The following is an 18,362-nucleotide window of genomic DNA, read 5'->3' as shown; positions in this document are numbered from 1 at the left end:
AACGAAGGGTGTAAAGAATTAACTTTGGGGCGGAAAACTGCTCAAAGGCATAGACCTAGCTGCGCCGAAGAAAAGTGGCTTTGCCTTTATAATTTACAAGAATCGTGATCCAGCGGAATAATTATTTGGTAATAAGTATTAATGATTTCATTACCAAGAAGGAAGGCAAGAAAATGTGCGTGTTAGGTAATAACAACTAGTTTTACACGGTCTGCAGAGAGCGGTATATTTATTAGAAAAAGGCATTTCAATTCTGAGCTCAAATCTGTTTATTTCTCCAATTTTCTCTTCACTCTACCTAGTGTTACGTTCTTCGTTCTGTTCGATGTGATTTCAAACTAAATCCTGACGCATATGGATGGCCATCTAGTGGCAATTTTGAATTATTTAAAAAGCTAATAAAAATAATTGTCCATAAATAACAACTACGGAATATAGCAAGTGTCGATACAAATTTGGTCAAATTGTATTTGAAAAGGAAAAGAAAGAAACCCCAATAGTTAAGAAATCCATAAATAATGGTTTTTGGATATTCATTATATGTTCATTACCATGGACACCTTTTCGTTTCTTTAGGCATCTAAGTGAATTTGTTAAAATACTATAGTTTTAGTTTTAAATTGTATCTAACAAGGTGCATCAAAAGCAAACGCATCACGATTTCAAGGAAAAAAGGTGAGAGAGAAAGCTAGAGCAAATGTTTGACGTACAGGTTGTGTAATTTGAATCAAAGATAAAACACCGAGTTAAGTGGCGCGAAGTTGCTGACATGAAATCTAAAGTTCAGTTCTTCAGTTGAAAGATCCTCACTCACTGATTTTCTATCGTTCTATTAGTTACAGATGGTTCATTTATGTAGGAACAAGATCACCTATGTTTAGAATTTACAGCGCCGAAAATATTAAGAACACAAATTGGAGATCCCTAGCTTTAAAAGAAATTGTTATTTAACTTATCTTTTAGGTACTACCCGGCAGCCGTATTTTTCGGTTGCCTATTAGTGTAGAGGAAAAATATGTTTCTAACATGGAAAATGTCACGGTTATTGCTTACAAGATTTCGAATTAAGGAAAAAATGACCAATATTTCTGATGATTAAAACTGACAAGTCAGGTAGAAAATTTAAGTAAAAGACAGCGGCAAGGGATTCGAGAATTTCGCTGAAGAGAAGGTTTCAATAAGCTGAGTGCAGTGGTTATGGAATTTCGTTTAATGTATCTCGTTACATCTCACGCTCTGCTAGATACCAGCGTGGCATGGCCAATTTCTGAGGTCAAATGGCAACAGCAGCAGAAAACGACACCTTTTCTCAGGTCTCCACTTGGAATAAAACACTTCCTTTATTTACCTTGCAGAATGATTTGCTCTGATACAGACAGACAAGTCAAAATTTAACAATTTAGCAACCACACTCTATGCTATATTTCATTCCACAAAAGGGCAAGAATGACACGTTAATTTTTCACTTTTTAAACGTCCTTTGATATTACATTAAATAACTTCAGTTTGATTTGCTTTTATTTTTAAGGCATTCGGACAGGATGAAACGATTGAAGATAGCCGCTGTCTTCATTGTTGCCTTTCTTCTGATGCTCGAACAGAATTTTGGTGCTAAGATCCAAAACAGGGATGACTCTGATGGCCAAGAATATGGATCATCAAAACTAAGGAGGGTTAAAAGAGGTGCTGCGGTAGGTCATTTTTCGGACTCCTAAATTGCCATTTCAAGATTGAGCCTGATAGCTACATTGTAAATATTACTGTGCGATGTTAGTTTTACCTCATTTCTGGTCGTTGGTGTGCTTTTCTATTTTTAATTGCGAGCAGACATTTCTTGCCCCTAAACCTCGCCGGGGGATAACGTAAGCGGAGGAAACGGGTTGGCAGAATCACCCTTTTATTACGTTAAATAGTTTTCAAGTTCAGTGTAGGTGTTCCACGCAACTCTTTTACTTGGACAAAATAAGATATAATTATTATTCAGATTTGATTGGGAGATGCTTTGAGAATGGTTTTCACTTTATTGTCAAAAGTAGTTTCCATTTCCTTTAGTTTTGCATTACCATGCTAAGCAATCGGCTCAAAAAAACTCGGGCCACTTTGTTATCCTCGCTCGCACTCGCTCGCACTCGCTCGCACTCGCATTCGCACTCGCTCGCACACGTTTTCCCGCGCTACACGTCAGCTACAAGTATTTATATCGAGTTTTGGTTGGTTCACTGGACCTCGGCCTTCGTGATTAGCCACAGTGATTTTGGCTTTGTTTGTACAACATTAAATTAAAACCTCATGTAGGTTAATGCAGTGATTATATACTATATAGAGCTATTCATTAAAATAGTGAAAATTGAAATCCATAATTTTATATATTATAATTATGGTTGACATAACAATGGGCTAACAAACCAAACAATAACAAAGAAAAGAAACGGCGCCTCAGAAAATTATTAAATCTAACCGAGAAATTATCATCTTTGTTATTAATTAGTTTGTAGTCTTGATCCAAAGGTGGTGCAGGAACGCTCAGGCTGGAGGAGCTGTAACGTATAGGCCGTTTGCGTCATATTAAAAGCCCTGTGGTGACCGGTGCAAGCCATGACATAAACACTCTCCTTTATTAATTAACACCTTACGTGTATTTCCCTTCGTTTAGGCGGCGGCAATGGCAAAGGAAGTCGGGCAGAAAGCGGTACAAAAGCAGTTTGAAATTATGGAACAGCAGCAAAACAAAGCGCAAGAATTCATTGATCAAAAGGTGAAATCTCAGTTGGTAAATTCATTCTGGCTCTTTATATTTTCCCCTTTCACCTTCCTCCAAATCAAATGACATCAAATCAAAACAAATTTACTTACAATTCAACCCATCTCAGTCAACTACTGATTACACAGATTACAATACATAATTTGCTCTTTTTAACCGAGTTAGAGGTCTGAATTGGAGAATCTTGACCGAGGTCTGTACACACGACCAAGGTCGAGATTCTCCCATACAGGCCGACTACACTGAGCTTGGTTAATAAGATGTTTATTATCTGGCAAACAAGAAAAATTTAATTCGTAACTGGTTTGTACTAGCCGACATTTTGCTTGTGAACGGCGATGAGCTGAACTTCATTCCGCCAAAGTCTGCTCGTCCTCTTAACTTTTCTTTTCTCATTAGGCTTTCTGGCACTTAGCTTCCATAAAAAATAATGTTAGAAGAAAATAGTCAATATTTTTGCCTTTTAGTTTACAACTTTTTCACCGCAAAACATTAGATGCCGGTCTAGATGGAAAAATCTAGACCGCTTTCAATATCGATTTCAGCCAATCAAATTCGTGAATTCGGTATTTGACAGTCCTGGTGAAACACAGCAATATAATAAAGATAAATATAGATAAATCATCACATTAAAAAAAATAAAGAATAAGTATAAAAAGTGCGGGTCTTGATTGTCAAAAAGCTGAAGGACGTAATTTACATTCTAATTTGAAACTGTTAGCTGGAAGTTAACGTCGAACCAGAGAAAGGATGGAAGACAGAAGATTTGCTTGTTCCAGCGGGTTTCCACATCGACGCAGAGTTGACTGGAGAAGATGAAAAATCTGAGGGGGAGACTGGTGAACAGCCATATGTATATCCAATGGGGGTCGGTGGCCTATTGATGAATGGTTGCTTTGGAACAAACTACCAACCGGGAGACCCCTGCTACGAAGCGCGTTGGAAAACCACTCTTTGTTTGGTAAGGCAAGCTGACATTACTTGATGAAGTGCGATCAAACGATTGCCAAAAACGGCATAAATATAAGAACAATTACACATCAAAGTAAAAAAAGTCCTATATTTGTGTTGGTTTACTTCAGACGTTTCGTAATTTGGCATAAGGGGTGGAGGGAGGGGTAGGCGCTTCCTTGGTGTCTCACCTAGGTCCCCTTGTGTTGTTTGTTTATAAATCAAAAGTTTGTCTTTCTTGTTTCATTACAAGAGCTTAATCGACGGTGCAGCCTTTATCGGAGTTGGGTTTGATCTCCGAGGTGATTATAGCCCGGAGTCACGAAAGATGAGTATTATTCAGAGAGACTGTTCAGGAAGAGCCACGTAAGTACACAACCACATCGATCTTTGAGGATTAATAAATTACGGAGATGTGAAAATGTCTCTTTGTATTTAAATGTTTATTATATTTTTAAAATTGGTAATTCTAAATTGTACTAATGTGCTCAAGATTCCGTATCAGTCGAACACCATGCTAAAGCGAAGATGCCGTTACAGTTGACGCATTCTGGACAAGTCTAGGATAATGATTAAAATATCGTAAAATATCATTCTCCTTTAACTACTGAGAACACTCCCAGCCTGGAAGTAGCCAAGCTTCTTTGTTTGAGATTTCAACCATATCATAAGAAGGTGTTAAACTTCAGCATCATATCAGCAGGAACCGAACGTGACTACTTGAAACTGACTTTCTGCCCTTAATTTATAGCGTGCAAGAATGGGGCAGGGTAAAGGTGTTTTTCGTGATAACCTAGAAAAATAGAATCAGCCCAATGAGGAGAAAATAAGAAGGTTCTGCTCCCTTTATTGCAACTGATTGATAGAACTTATTACAATATTGACACGCTTCTCTCATCTTTATTCAACTTTGCATTTCTTAGGTATGACGATTTTGATGTTCCTGACACGATGAATGTCCATGGTGTATACGACACCAGCGCTACAATGTTGACATATTACAGTCGAGAAGAGTATCAGCAATCTCTACAACAACAAGCAGGAGTGTCTGGATCAATCTTTGGCTTCTACGCTGGTGTGAAAAAAGCCTGGGGAAGTTCATTTCTCAGTGGCTCACAGAAATACATGGCAGTTTATTCGATCGACATCGATAGGTAGCTAAATATCCGTTTAAATTAATCTCCTGTGTTCATTATAATAAGCTACAACAGTCATCAGATTTATTTCATGGGTTTTGGCGTTCTCGTGCAAGCGCCATTTCTGGAAAAGGGAGAGAGAGCTCCCATGAATATGTGTTGAAAATTCAGATGGTTGAATCACACAGGGAGTTCAGAACGTCCTTTCAAAAGTGAGTTAAATACGAAGAATAAATGTTCCTACAGGATAAGATTGATCGCGTATTGTAGAAAATGCATTGAAAATTCATTAGTTTAAATTAAGGAAATAATAAGCTAACGGTGTTTGGATATCTGATGTAAACAGCCATTGATTTTTCCATTCTATTTCTTGGTTTTCCCCTTAGTTCTAGTTTAGTTTGAGAAGATGTATCAAATACTCTCACCACGTTTTGATCCTTCGAAGTTCGTCAAAAAATACTCCACTGCGCGACGTATTTTTAACTCCCTCATCAGTGTTTGGAAATGCGATGAGACACTGTCTCTCGTTTTTGATATATTACATCAATGTGAGTCAAGAGAGACGCACGCCATGCCTGTATACTGGGATTGAATTTGACAAAGTCCCTTTACAATGGGAATACCCTTGCCTCCTGCAGACCGTGCGTTTACTCTCACGTTTCGATGGAGTTTGAAAGATACAAGCCAATCTATGGGTTCTTTCTGATTGGCACTGATGAACAAATTTCATTTGAAAAAGGCATAGACGATTTACACTAACAGCAATCCCGACATTTTCTAGGTATGAAATTTACCAAGATGAGGTCAAACCAGGGGGCCTCAATCTAAACTTTCTCAGAGAGTTTATGGATCTCCCACATTCATATTTAGCGCCCGGTGCAGCCATGAAATTTCGTAAGTTTTTTGTTTGTAATAAGAAATTTACTGACCTATGCCATAACTAATAAGGCTTTAAAATGAAACTAATACTTGCCGTTTAACTCTTAGCTATTGCTAAATAAAATGTACTGTAGAATGTGTTGTAAGCCCGTATTTTAATTGCTCCTGTTCTCAAGCCCAAATTTTTAGATTTAAAATCATATTAAAAGACTAAGTGATGCTATTATCCAAATTATTTCAAGTACTAAAATTGAAGCAGCATGCACCTTAGTTGGTTTTAACATATATTTTAGTGATACTTTGACATTGGTTTCATGTTTGAATTTCTGGTATACATTTTTCGAAAAATATTTAATAATATTAATGATACAATGTAATGCTATTGAGGTGTTGGAACTCTAGTCTACAATTTCGTTCTGCAGAGGACTTTATCCTTCGCTGGGGAACACATTACATCAAATCAGGAAAATTTGGCGGCCGCATGCAGATTTTCAAAACAATGGAAGCCAGCGAAGTTGCCAGTAAGGAAGAGTTTAGTCAAGTCATGGAATTTGAATATAGGAATTTGTTTATGAGCATCAATAATAGACAAGAAAAATCGGAAGAAAGCAGCGAAAAGACTCAGAGTAAAACGTCATCTACTTCCTTTACTGTAGAAGGAGGGGACCAAGAGATAGCTTCGCTTATTTCTGATTTTAACTCGCCAACTATTAAGGCTGACATCGTGCAGTGGCTTGAATCCATTCGCACTTTTCCAAAGCCATTCAAGTTCGTTCTTGCGCCAATCACGGACTTGCTGAAGTTCAGTGCCCACGCCCTATTTCCCGATGAAGAGACAGACTGGGGCTGTGAAGCACATAGTAGGAACTTAAAGTTAGACCCAGACAGCGGGGAAGCTTACTACGAGATTACAATCAATGGAACCAAGACCAAGAAATACTGCGAGTACATGAATCGTGATGAACTCATGACTTCAATAGAAAAGAGGAGAGGAAGTTTAGAGAAAGCCATTCGTGTTTACATGGAAGAGGTAATGGGAACTTGACGGGCCCTTTCAAGATCCCTATCAGAGGCCTTTTTTAGGCAAAACGTAACAACGTTCAACAAAATGAATGCATGCCATTAACAGAAAGAGGGTGATAAAATAAGTTCCATTGACAATTTCAAGTGCTAGTTTTTCTGGTGCTGTCGAACCCATCCTTACGGGCACCTCCATGATACAGAGACCTCCATATCACTCTTAGCTCACTTGTTCCCAGAGAAACTAGAATAACTATTTTCTCTACCGCTTTAAGTCAGACACTTGGCTCTGGCCCTTTCTAAGTTAACATTGACGATTGTGATAAAGATCCACAAGAACAGTGTCATTAATACTTATTTCTTGAGAACAATTTGACCTGATTTCCTAACCGCCTTGGTCTGTAGTCAATTTAGCCTGCATGATTGTCGGGGAGGGATGCATGTACGTTGTATAAGAAATTAAAGTTCTCAAGGAGAGAATCAAACATTTTTTTTGGATTTTTCGGCCTTGCAATTGGTCGGTCCATATTAGAAAAATGTTGTCCGAGGTCTTGAGTACGGACCGAGGCAATCAGGCAATTATAGGTCAAATTGTTCACAAGAAATAAGTCTTAATATTGGCATAGTTCTTGTAGATCTTAATCACAATCGTTTATGTTAACTTATTAACTTCCAATGTACTTTGTTGGCTTCCAGGGCCCGATATCTGTCTCTGAAATTAACTTGCCCGCTGGAAGTCCAGGATGCCAGACGGACAACTTCAAATACCAGCAATCCGCTGGAAAACTTTCTTGGAAAGACATGACGGAAGATGGGAAAGTTTTTCTTGTTATCTTCGACATGAAAGAAGATCTTACTGGGACTTTCAATGGTGCCAGAAAGATAACGGCTCAGATGGAAGTATATGTGAAGTACTTTTATGGAACATGGTTTACAGGAAGCTCCTATGATGACTTTGATGTGTCAACAGCCTGCCGTAAAGGTGAGGGTAGCAAACGGAACGTCTGTATCTTGGGCATGGTTTTGACGTACGATCCAGAAAGTGGATTTCTCAGCATGGCTAAAGATGACTTGGCAGTTTCCAAGGAAGCTTATCCAGATCTGACCATGGACGAGGATGAGTCTGACTTGCTAGTGGCACATGCGGAATGGCCAGAAAGTCGTGTTTTTGAAGTAGATGAAGTGATTGGTTACCTTCCATGTAATGTAAAATGGTCCAACGCAATGCGTTTTGACCCAACAAGTGATGTGGAAGGGAAGTGCATTCAATTTACCGCCTCCTCGAAGGGAACTGTCTTCGTAATCTTCTCAGTCATTCCAGATGACAAAGATACTTGGTACTATGTTCAGATTTCTCCTCATGGCGTTGGGATTTTCAAGGTATATTATTTCCAAACCGCTGGGAATGGGCTAAAGTTAAATTTTGAGAGATTAACTTGGGAATAGTGATTGTATGTGATTGTAAGCATCAGGCACTAAAGGAATAAGTTAATGTGCCATCCTTTTTAATCTGCTGTCCATGAATTATATTTTGTAGAGGCCAGAAGTTCATTAGTTTTAATTTATAAGAGCTTAAAAAGCGTCACCCTCATTTAATAAAGTTTGATTGATTGATTGATTGATTGACTGACTGACTGACTGGCTGACTGACTGTTGATTGATTGATTGATTGATTGATTGACTGATTGATGCAGGCTCAGAAGTTAGTGGTTTCAACAGTCGATGTCGGGGCAGTTGGACTGGGCTCCACTATTCTGTACCAGACCTATTTCGTATGTTTGAAAGAAACTTCCCACCGCACTGTGATAGAATATGGGAAAGGCAGAGGATCCGCTGAAGGCGGCGACGTCTTCCTTACCATGATCGATGAAGAACACCCTCTCTTTGTGCGATTTTATTCCTTTGGTAACGGCGAGGATCCTCTCGACATAGTGGACGCTCATATTGTTCTTAGAAGTCTGCTGAAAGCGACCTGCAGAGGGGACACATCTTTGGATGTCGTAAGCAACATGTGCTTACAGAGCTGTCACGAGTTCTGTGATCCAGATCGAGGTTTGTTCGCAGTTGAGCTTTTAATAACATACTTACAAGAGTAGCGATACTTCTTGTTGCATTCTTACTACAGAACTCATGATAACCCCTGGTTATCTAGAAGCCGCTTAGGATTTATGTTGCAGGGATAGTAGGCAAGTCGGTGTACACGAAGCGGATATTGGGTCATTTCTATGATGAAGCAGGGACAGTTTGCAAGAGTAGGTCAAATTGTCCCTGCTTCATGATACACGAATTCAAACCAGCTGAATTTTATGCAACAAAACGTTTTCCCAGAAACTGGCATGTCACTCGACGAAAATTGTCGCTGCAACATACACCCTAAAGTAAATGCTAAAGTTCTAAATTAATTCTGGAATCTTGGTTTAAATTATAGATCAGCTGATTATATCAGGCACCAATTATACTTTTTGCGCTTGCGGTTGTAATATTTGTTACCGAGTAGTCAGAGCTCTGGACTTGAAATCCGGAAGTCGCGGATTCGAGTCACTCTCTGACTACTAACTTTTGTTATTCAGTACGAAACAAAGATTTACGGAAAATTGACTTTGTCATGCATCTCCCTAAAGTTGGTCATCCAATTTACACTATCAACTTAGATGTCGTTTAAGGTCGTTTAAGACCCTTTTCAGATTGGACATCTGCGCCATTCACGCGTCCACTACTGTGCATTTTATGTCCGGGCTCTTTCGCGCTGTTTCCCTACTGTTAGCAAAACGCTATTTCACTTTTAAATTAAAAGAATTTCTTCAAAGGCTTCAAATTCTGACTTTTGTCATGAATTTGTTTACCTAGAAGTTAGGCATTAAGTGCAATTCAGCGGGTGATCGAGTTCGTAATTGATGAAATTACTTGCCAGATTTATACCACAACCGTACTCCACTCATTTCCTTTACCATTATTTATCATTGAACAGGATGTCGAAGAACTTCTAGTAGCACACCATTAGCAACAGATTGCAACGCATGCCGGTATGTAAAGAACGCACAGACAGGCGAGTGTCTGAAGGAGTGTCCAGCGGAATGGGACCAAATTAAGGGCAATGAATGCTATCCTAAATTGACGAGTAAGTTGAGGAGTATAATTTACTGTTTAGCACTGATATATATTCATTTCCAGGAAACAGGCAGGACGACTCAACTCCGAGAGAGAGGGACTGATATTTTCACACTACCTAAAACATGTACGCCATAAAAGAATAGTGTCCTCAATGTCGAAATTTTTAACCTACGGTGGGTGGGTAAATGTCGATATTGCTCAGAGAGATGCAGGAAAAATAAACAGTAACCTGACCTCTCCTGCTTACATACCGCACAATGAAATTCCGGATGATTACCTTTCACCAACTGAAAAGAAAAAAAAAAACAAAAACAAAAATAGACGGATTTGGCTAACGTGTTTACATTCTTGTTGCCAACCAATTCAGATCATGTGATGATTCATTTGGGAGGTTTCAATTGTTCCATAATCCCATGCAATCTTTGATGTGTGAAAAATTGCACAATTGTAACCTCCCAAATGATTCATCACATGATCTGAATTGGGTGGCCACCAGAATGTAAACAGTTTAGCCGACTCCATCTATGGCACTTATAATACGCATGAAATAATTTATTCTCCTAGAGGGGGTGAATGAACTCATTAAGTAAAACAAGCAAAACAATGCGGAAATATTAAGTTCCAATAGGTCACTTTCGACATAATGAGGCCTAGGGGACACAAACAAAAAATGAATAAACATGTCATTCAATAGCTGGTTTTCACATGACGTCACTAAAATTCGAACTACAAAACTATTGATCTTCCTGAGATTTTACTTAAATAATGTATAAGAGCAGCCGAAAACTAATATTCATACAAATTTTCGCTTCGAATGAGTTCTTGGTTTTGAATTTGAGTTCTTGGCTTGAATTTCTCAGTAAGCTTTTGCATGACGCGGCATTTACATGACGGCCTAGAGAGCTGTCATGATGGTTAAAAAAGTGACTTATTTAGGGGAACTTGGCTATCTGAACAGTTCATGCCTTAGAAAAAGTATTATTTTAATGTTTTAGAGTTCCTCGAGGGATAAATTCACGCTTTTGTAGCAAAACTCATTGACAGATGTTTCTGTTGGTTTCCAGCCGCCATGTTGGTGCCCATACGGATGGGCACCAGCATGGCGTGTCCATACAAATCTCTATAAATTTGGGTAAAACATTTCTCCGCATATCTCGCATAAGAAAAATTGGTGTGACCAGAATTTTGGCGAGAGTCTTTGCATATTTACCTTCTTTCATTTCCCAGATTCTGGACGTTATCTATTGACCTGTTTTGATTTTTATTTTGGTCTATTTTGAATTGCGTGACACTGAAAACCAGCAATTCTCTTTGTTTGTGTCCTTCAGGCCTCACTACTAAGCTGAATTTTAATATATCGAAAACGGTCTATTCATTTGAGGTTACTTTTAATTAGGACAAAAGGTCTGGATAGAAAGTAAATTTGTCGATCACTCTAAGGGAGGGGGTTGGGGACAATGCGGTACGAGTTCGCACACACACAAAAAGCTGAGGATACTCTTCTGCACTCGAGTGAATTGCAAAATTAAGGACCGAGCCATCTCGGTGACTGGCTGACTTTTTATTTTTGACCGAAAATTTTCTGCGAAATCCTATGAGTTTGATTATAAAATGATTGTAATCAACATAGCACAAAACGTGATCATGTCTACTATTCTATTTTGAACTCTTTTTCAGCGTCAGAAGTTGCTAATTGCTTTGACAAGCCTATTGGAGTTGCTGATAAAGATAAAGTTCCCGACGCTCAGATGACTGCTTCTTCGTACCATGGCGCTAAATACCAACCTGCGTACGGCAGATTAAACGGAGAGAGGGGCGATGGATGGTGCGCTGGGACGTCCAGCGGCAATCATGAATGGCTTCAAATTGACCTAGGAAAGCTTTATACAGTGTGTGCTGTTGCTACCCAGGGAGACATAAATGGCAACGAGTGGGTGACAAAATTCAAGCTTTCCTTCTCCGTGGATGGAAAGAGTTGGGATGTCAATGCGGGGGTATGACTGTACACCGCAATTCAATCGATTTTGTTGGTGTCATTGTTTCCCCAACTTCTTAACGTAAACTTTTCAAAGTTACACTCTCTTTTTGACTCACACACTTAATTATTTGAACCAAGTTTGATGTTTTGAGAAGTCCTCTTCAATCAGGTTCATAAAATTCTTTGTAAAAGGAAATTATCTATTAAAAGCTTGAAGGAGCATTTTCAAACTTTTCGGAATGGGTTCAATATCAACTGAAACTCCTTTGTGTAGATATGTCTTCACAGGCCGTGTGTGTTTGACCTTGATGGTTTCTGCAGCATGACGCGAGTAAAATGTCTTGTATTATGACATCACTCAGGTCTCAGACGTGCATGGATCGCTCGATCCTAACTAACCTCGATCCCAGGCTCTCTCCTTTGCCTCCTAGCTAGTCCTTTTGTCTAGGCAACTACGTCTCGAACATCCTAAGGATAATTGATTCGGAAAACCAAACTAGTGTCACGAAGTAGGAAGCAATAAGAGAAAGAAAATTATGAACTTTAAAAAAAATAGCTAATAACTATCTTTTTCATCAATTATTTTGTTTGATATTCTAGGTGTTTACAAGGGTATCCGGAGATACTAGCGAAATTGAACAACACAAACTCGGAAATCCAGTTGCCGCAAGATATGTTCGTTTTAACCCTATTGGTCGAGTCCGCTACAACTGCCTTAGAGTTGAAGTATATGGCATCACAAGCGGTAGGTGTTTCCATTGCCATTGAAATTTACTAACTGAAATCAGCCATAGCGCAAATTTCACGTGGTGGGACGGAAATGTTATTTTAGGCAATTTCTTGTGGCAAGACAAGAATCCTCACTAAATGCTATGCAATTCCCTGCCATTTTTTTTACTCGGAAATCATACTATTAACCGGAGATCAACTTTTTAGTGACATCGGCCTATGGTTTGTACTTTACTAGACATTACGAGCTATGACTAGGGAGGGAAATTTTCTTTTAGGTAGTTTTAAGTTGCATAACAAAATCGCTGCATAAGAAAATTGCTACATAACCCAATGTTATGTAGCGCTCTTGTTTTATGCGTATAAAAAAACACACTAATATTATATTAACGAAACGCCACTATTTTGTCAACGTATCTTTGCGGGTTGCACTCGTAGAAATAAAAAATCCTCTCTTCAGATTATAAATTGGTATCCTAAGGCTCGAGGCATGCTCAGTTTGGTCTCCTTTAGCCTCATTAAATTTTCCTTTGGCCTCCTAACATTTTTCGACGAGCACCCTCGACTTTTCACATGTTGTCCCCCTCCCCCTGGACCACCGCCCAACAAATTTAATGAAACTTCACTTTGAAAAATCACGACAGCCGCGGCACCGAAATAAGACGACATGAATTGAAACGTGAACCTCACGATCACAATTATAAACGAAACAAGAAGCCACACGGCAATCAATTAGTCTTCACTTTTGTAGCTTTCAGAACGTTTACAATTACTAACTGCTGAATATATATATAAAAAATAGAAGGTGACTGTATAATACGGAGCTGCCTAGTTCTGGAACACGAAATTTACTTAAGGATTTTATTTACTCAGAATGTGAATCTGTGCCCTTCGGAATGCAGAGTGGAGCTATAACTGATGACCAAATAACAGGCTCCTCACAATGGAATTCTAACTATGCCTGGGCTCGTGCAAGACTGAACCAAAAAAGTTTCTGGGCAGCTAAAAGAAATGACGCCAATCAGTGGATCCAGGTAGATCTAAGTAAAATAATGACAGTCAAAGGCGTGGCGACACAAGGAAGGGACGCCTCATTTCTTCAATGTGTGAGCAAATACAAGCTTCAGTACAGCAATGATGGACAGACGTTCACTGATTATAAGGAGGAAGGAGAAACAGACGCTAAGGTAATAACATAAGTCATCGCGCAGTCGAACCTGCTGCATGATATCGACACTCGGATTTTTCCTTTCGCTTAAGACAAAAATGATTTTTGTGCCCTCTACAATGCCATACATCGCCAAAAAAAAACACAAAAATCGCAAGGAAAAAAATTCCACGGCGACGCAAACGTGGCTGAATAGCTGGTTTTCACATGACGTCACTAAAATTCGAACTACAAAACTATTGATCTTCCTGAGATTTTACTTAAATGATGTATAAGAGCTGCTGAAAACTAACATTCATACAAATTTTCGCTCCGAATGGGTTCTTGGTTTTGTGATACACTACGCGGCATTTACATGACGGCCTAGAGAGCTGTCATGATGATTAAAAAAGTGACTTATTTAGGGGAACTTGGCTATCTCAACAGTTCGTGTCTTAGAAAAAGTATTGTTTTAATGTTTTAGAGTTCCTTGAGGGATAAATTCACGCTTTTGTAGCAAAACTCAGTGACAGATGTTTCTGTTGGTTTCCGGCCGCCATGTTGGTGCCCATACGGATGGGCACCAGCATGGCGTGTCCATACAAATCTCTATAAATTTGGGTAAAAAATTTCTCCGCATATCTCGCATAAGAAAAATTGGTGTGACCAGAATTTTGGCGAGAGTCTTTGCATATTTACCTTTTTCCCAGATTCTGGACTTTATCTATTGACCTGTTTTGATTTTTATTTTGGTCTATTTTGAATTGCGTGACACTGAAAACCAGCAATTGCCAGATGGGCTTCTCAGTCGTACGGAACACATCTTTCGAAAGTTGCAGAACTCATGAAAAAAAAAATTCTACGTCTGGAAGCCACAGTTGCAATCATAAAAATGGAACTTGACATTAAGTCCCAAATTCAGGATCATGCATTTCCATCAAATGAATACAACCTGTCTTTGTGTATTCGTTTCTACACACAACACCTCACAAACGCAGCATCGCAAATTCTCACAACGAGAACTACTAGAAAAGATGTGTGAGGCTTGGAGCCGCGTACAGTTTAGTCCCAGGACTGACTCCCATGTTGAAAGGTCAGGGATGCTCCTCAAAAAAATTCAATAAAATCCTTGAAAGGGAGCAATCTGGGCGTCGTTCAAGCTTTTTTGAACCCTAAAAGATATGTGGTGTTTCGTCCTGGACATCATAAGTAAGATAACAATCCATGATTTACATCCTATAAGGGAGACAACGGGAGTTCTCCCTACCCTCCTACCTCGGTAGCTCTAGTATAGTGCGGCATAAAACAATGTATGTGAAAGCAAACGCTTAATATGTCGGTTAAGTTTACTCTAATATGCACTGACTCTTCTGAAACAAATTACCAAACGTATATTTTTCGAACAAATAATCAGATCTTAACAGGAAACAGCGACCAAAACACCGTAGTGAAACACGAGCTAAGCCAGCCAATCACAGCACGATACATCCGACTTGTGCCACTCAGCTGGAAAGGTCATATTTCAATGAGAATGGAGCTTTATGGCTGCGAAAGTAGGTAACTTTATCAATGGAAGATTATACTTTTATTGCCTCTTGCTATAACTTATGTAAATTGTTTATACCTGAACCAGACAGAGATGATATTACGAACAGACTAATAAGTCGACGTTTTGGTGTTGATTATCTTATACAGTAGCTCCATATTTAGGACTAAAACAAACTGTGTTTTATCATAAGCGGAATATGACGCAGAACGGAGTAATCTTTGACATTTTAGTTGTGATTGAGAAGAAATATCAAACCGCTAATTAAGAGCAGATATCTTGTGTTGCAAGGGCTCTTTGAGCATGATGATAGCCCAATTTGTAGTTTTTGAGAACACCAGTAGCTAAACAAGAGATAAAAGAGTCACTCCCTGCTAAATCACTCCCATTTTGAATCAATCCGCAGTACAGTGGAACCACGTTAATATGACCACCTTCGGACCATGGAAAATTGGTCGAATTAACGAGGTGGACGTACTAAAGGGCTTCTTTAAATAAGAAAACAACTGACTGAGCTTTTTTTCGGGCCAGAATAAAGTGGCCGTAATAACGAGGTCGTGAGGTGGGGTTCCACTGTAAATGCCTGAAGTAATCTCCATCTAAAAAGTGTGTGAAGCAGTTTCTCCCGTCCAACTCAGACGGTGAACACTGAACAGCCATTTAAAGTTGGGATGGTGTTATGCTAGCCTCCTTAAAAGTGACTTGGCCGATTGATTTACTTCCGGCACTACAGAAACTAAAGTTGACATGGCTTTTTATATGCGTATTGGGGGTGATATAATAACAGAAGAAATGCTTGTTTTTTGTAGAATCGAGCTCGTCATCTAACGCATGTGATTCAAATCCTTGCCAAAATGATGGAACTTGTGAGGATATTGGGAACGGAAACTACAAGTGTGAATGTCCAGGCGTTTATGGCGGAGATAACTGCGAAAAGGGTAAGACATCAAAGGTATTTGTATTTGGTGGTTTGCCTGTATAGTTTCTCAAGTCTATCGCGTTAGTAGGGAACGTCTGGTGTTTTTGTAGACAGAAACACACCGAACCCATTTTCACACATATTTTCTTGATGTTTGTCCTTTTTCAGAATGTGAAAAGACGGAAGACAATGAGTGTTGTCATTTTCCTTACCTCTACCAAGGTAAAGAGTTTAACGTGTGCGCAATGACAGCGGAGGGCAACAGGGCCTGGTGCTCGTTGACTTATGATTTTGACAAGGACCAACAGTGGGGATACTGTAAAGGTAAGATTTTTAATTAGTAATAAATAAATAAATGGTTTTTTTTTTTTTTTAACCAGGGTGACCTCTTCAGCTAAAAAAGCTGACATCAATAAGGCCCTGCAAAAAAAAAAAAGAACTTAAAAAAAGGGGGTTGATTGATGTAAGCCCAAACGTCGGTTTATTTCGTGCTTATTTATTTGGTTTACTTTTTTTTCGAATATACTCCCAATTGGATATGTTGTTCACTAAATTGCAAGCATGTTTATCACTCAGCTGTGGTGTTATTCTGCCATACTGGCTCCTACCAGGGATATAATGTCCCGGGGGGAGGTACTCCCTTATATGGGCTATATAGGTATGTGCGGCCTCAAAGGGTAGCGTTTTTCAGCCGTTTTGGACATGAACAGGGTATCAAGTTTGGCCATTCTGGTCTTAAATAGGGTATGGTTTTAGCACTCTAGCCTTGAATTGGGTATGTTTCTTGGAAGAAGCTACTTTTTCATCATTATCAATAAGACGGTCAACAAAAGCCCTTCATAACTTATGTTTAGGGCAACTGTGCCAGCCGCAACGGTCATAGATAGGGTATCCAATTTTTGGCGAGGTCATAAATAGGGTAGCAAAAATCGTAGATTTTGGTCATAATAGGGTAAGGGTTTTGGGAAGTGGGCCGCACATCCCACCCAACTTTTCTGGGAGTACCCAGCCCCCGGGTATAATGCTCTCTTGATTCGTATCTGGGTTCAATTGCAAACTTCACATTTCATTAATTTTAGCGTGAAGTAATTGGTTGTTTCATATTTGTTTTCTAGATTGTAGTGTGAGGATTCAAGGCGGCAATCACTGTTGTTATTTCCCGTTCATTTTGAACGGAGAACTTCAGACGTCTTGTCTAACAACTCCCAGGCCTCGTGGAGACTTTGCTAGGCGCTTAGCATGGTGCTCTATGAAGTATGACTTTGACAACGAACCGATATGGAAATATTGTCAGGGTACGTGCGTTGTGTATATTTATGTCTGAGAAGTATTGGCCTGACCCTTAACTTGTATGTATGGTCGAACTTTAGTTATCTTTCCTCAAACGCAAGATAACTCGTTGACAAGTGCTCCTCTTAAAAAAATTTAATGCATTTGTATGAAATATAGCAGTTATGTTCGGCTAATCGATTAGATATGTTCTTAAATGTAAATTGCAGTTCAAATGTGTATTGCTTTTGTTTTGCAGATTGATTGGAGTGAGCTAACAGATGATAGAGTTAAACAGATGTTATTTGGTTGAAGCGAAGTAAAATGATTTACGGAAAATGGCCTGAAGGGAATTCATTATTGCTAAATTTACAATTTAAAATTGTACTTTTCATGTAATTTTTTGGGTACAATGAGGCTCTGGTATAAATTCTTTAACATTTTGAAGTACATTCGACTAAGAGTTTGAACTACCATATCAACATCTCTTTCATTTTTGCCTCAAGATTAAGCAACATAGTTGTTTAATTTATATACATATGTATTAAGATGGCGTTTTAAGGTTCAGTCAATGTTGAGAAGTAAACCAGTCATAAGGTACAAGGTTTACATAAGAGGTGTTTCTAGTGATAGAATTTTACCCATGGAATTTTAAGGAAATTTTTGGAAAATTTTTCCGTCTCATTTTCCGGCTCAGCTAGTCAGTAAATGGTTAAATCGGTCTTTTCACGCAGAGGTCAATAAAATATTCAGCAACGACTGAAACGTTGTACCCATTGTCTTAATCACGGACTCCTTAGATATTTTGAGTGTACTTAACACTCTTCATTTTTTGCTGGCTTAATTAAGATTAGCTTATAATGCACGAGAGACCATGCTTTACTATACGCCAACAGAGTTGAAAATCCGGGGGCGG

General features: G+C 38.9%; 1 protein-coding gene across 1 annotated transcript; it reads left to right on the top strand.

Annotated features, from left to right (window-relative positions):
* The first annotated feature begins 628 nt into the window (after positions 1–628).
* Positions 629–18,211, top strand: LOC110069372 (uncharacterized). The gene is made up of 19 exons (XM_020776890.2): positions 629–675; positions 1,529–1,691; positions 2,654–2,755; positions 3,483–3,722; positions 3,966–4,078; positions 4,636–4,866; positions 5,630–5,742; positions 6,150–6,757; positions 7,444–8,127; positions 8,442–8,799; positions 9,716–9,865; positions 11,545–11,852; positions 12,437–12,581; positions 13,439–13,752; positions 15,127–15,265; positions 16,068–16,196; positions 16,346–16,501; positions 17,293–17,472; positions 17,706–18,211. Exons 2-19 carry the CDS (start codon positions 1,542–1,544, stop codon positions 17,708–17,710), a joined length of 4,125 nt encoding a protein of 1,374 aa, XP_020632549.2. The 5' UTR covers positions 629–675; positions 1,529–1,541; the 3' UTR covers positions 17,711–18,211.
* Positions 18,212–18,362: the final 151 nt, after the last annotated feature.

Source organism: Orbicella faveolata, unplaced genomic scaffold (assembly GCF_042242905.1).
Source record: "Orbicella faveolata isolate gen_17 unplaced genomic scaffold, um_ofav_v1 contig_14, whole genome shotgun sequence".
In the NCBI taxonomy this organism is placed as follows: Eukaryota; Metazoa; Cnidaria; class Anthozoa; order Scleractinia; family Merulinidae; genus Orbicella; species Orbicella faveolata.
Note: the sequence above shows the minus strand (reverse complement) of the source record. Positions and strands in the feature narration are given on the sequence as shown.

What these genes read in the sequence shown, in the direction of transcription:
- LOC110069372 (XM_020776890.2), top strand. Translation starts at nt 1,542, where the DNA reads ATGAAACGATTGAAGATAGCCGCTGTCTTCATTGTTGCCTTTCTTCTG. An exon ending in GGAAAACCACTCTTTGTTTG is followed by an intron (nt 3,723 to 3,965) that starts GTAAGGCAAGCT and finishes TTTCATTACAAG; the next exon opens with AGCTTAATCGACGGTGCAGC. An exon ending in TTCGTGTTTACATGGAAGAG is followed by an intron (nt 6,758 to 7,443) that starts GTAATGGGAACT and finishes GTTGGCTTCCAG; the next exon opens with GGCCCGATATCTGTCTCTGA.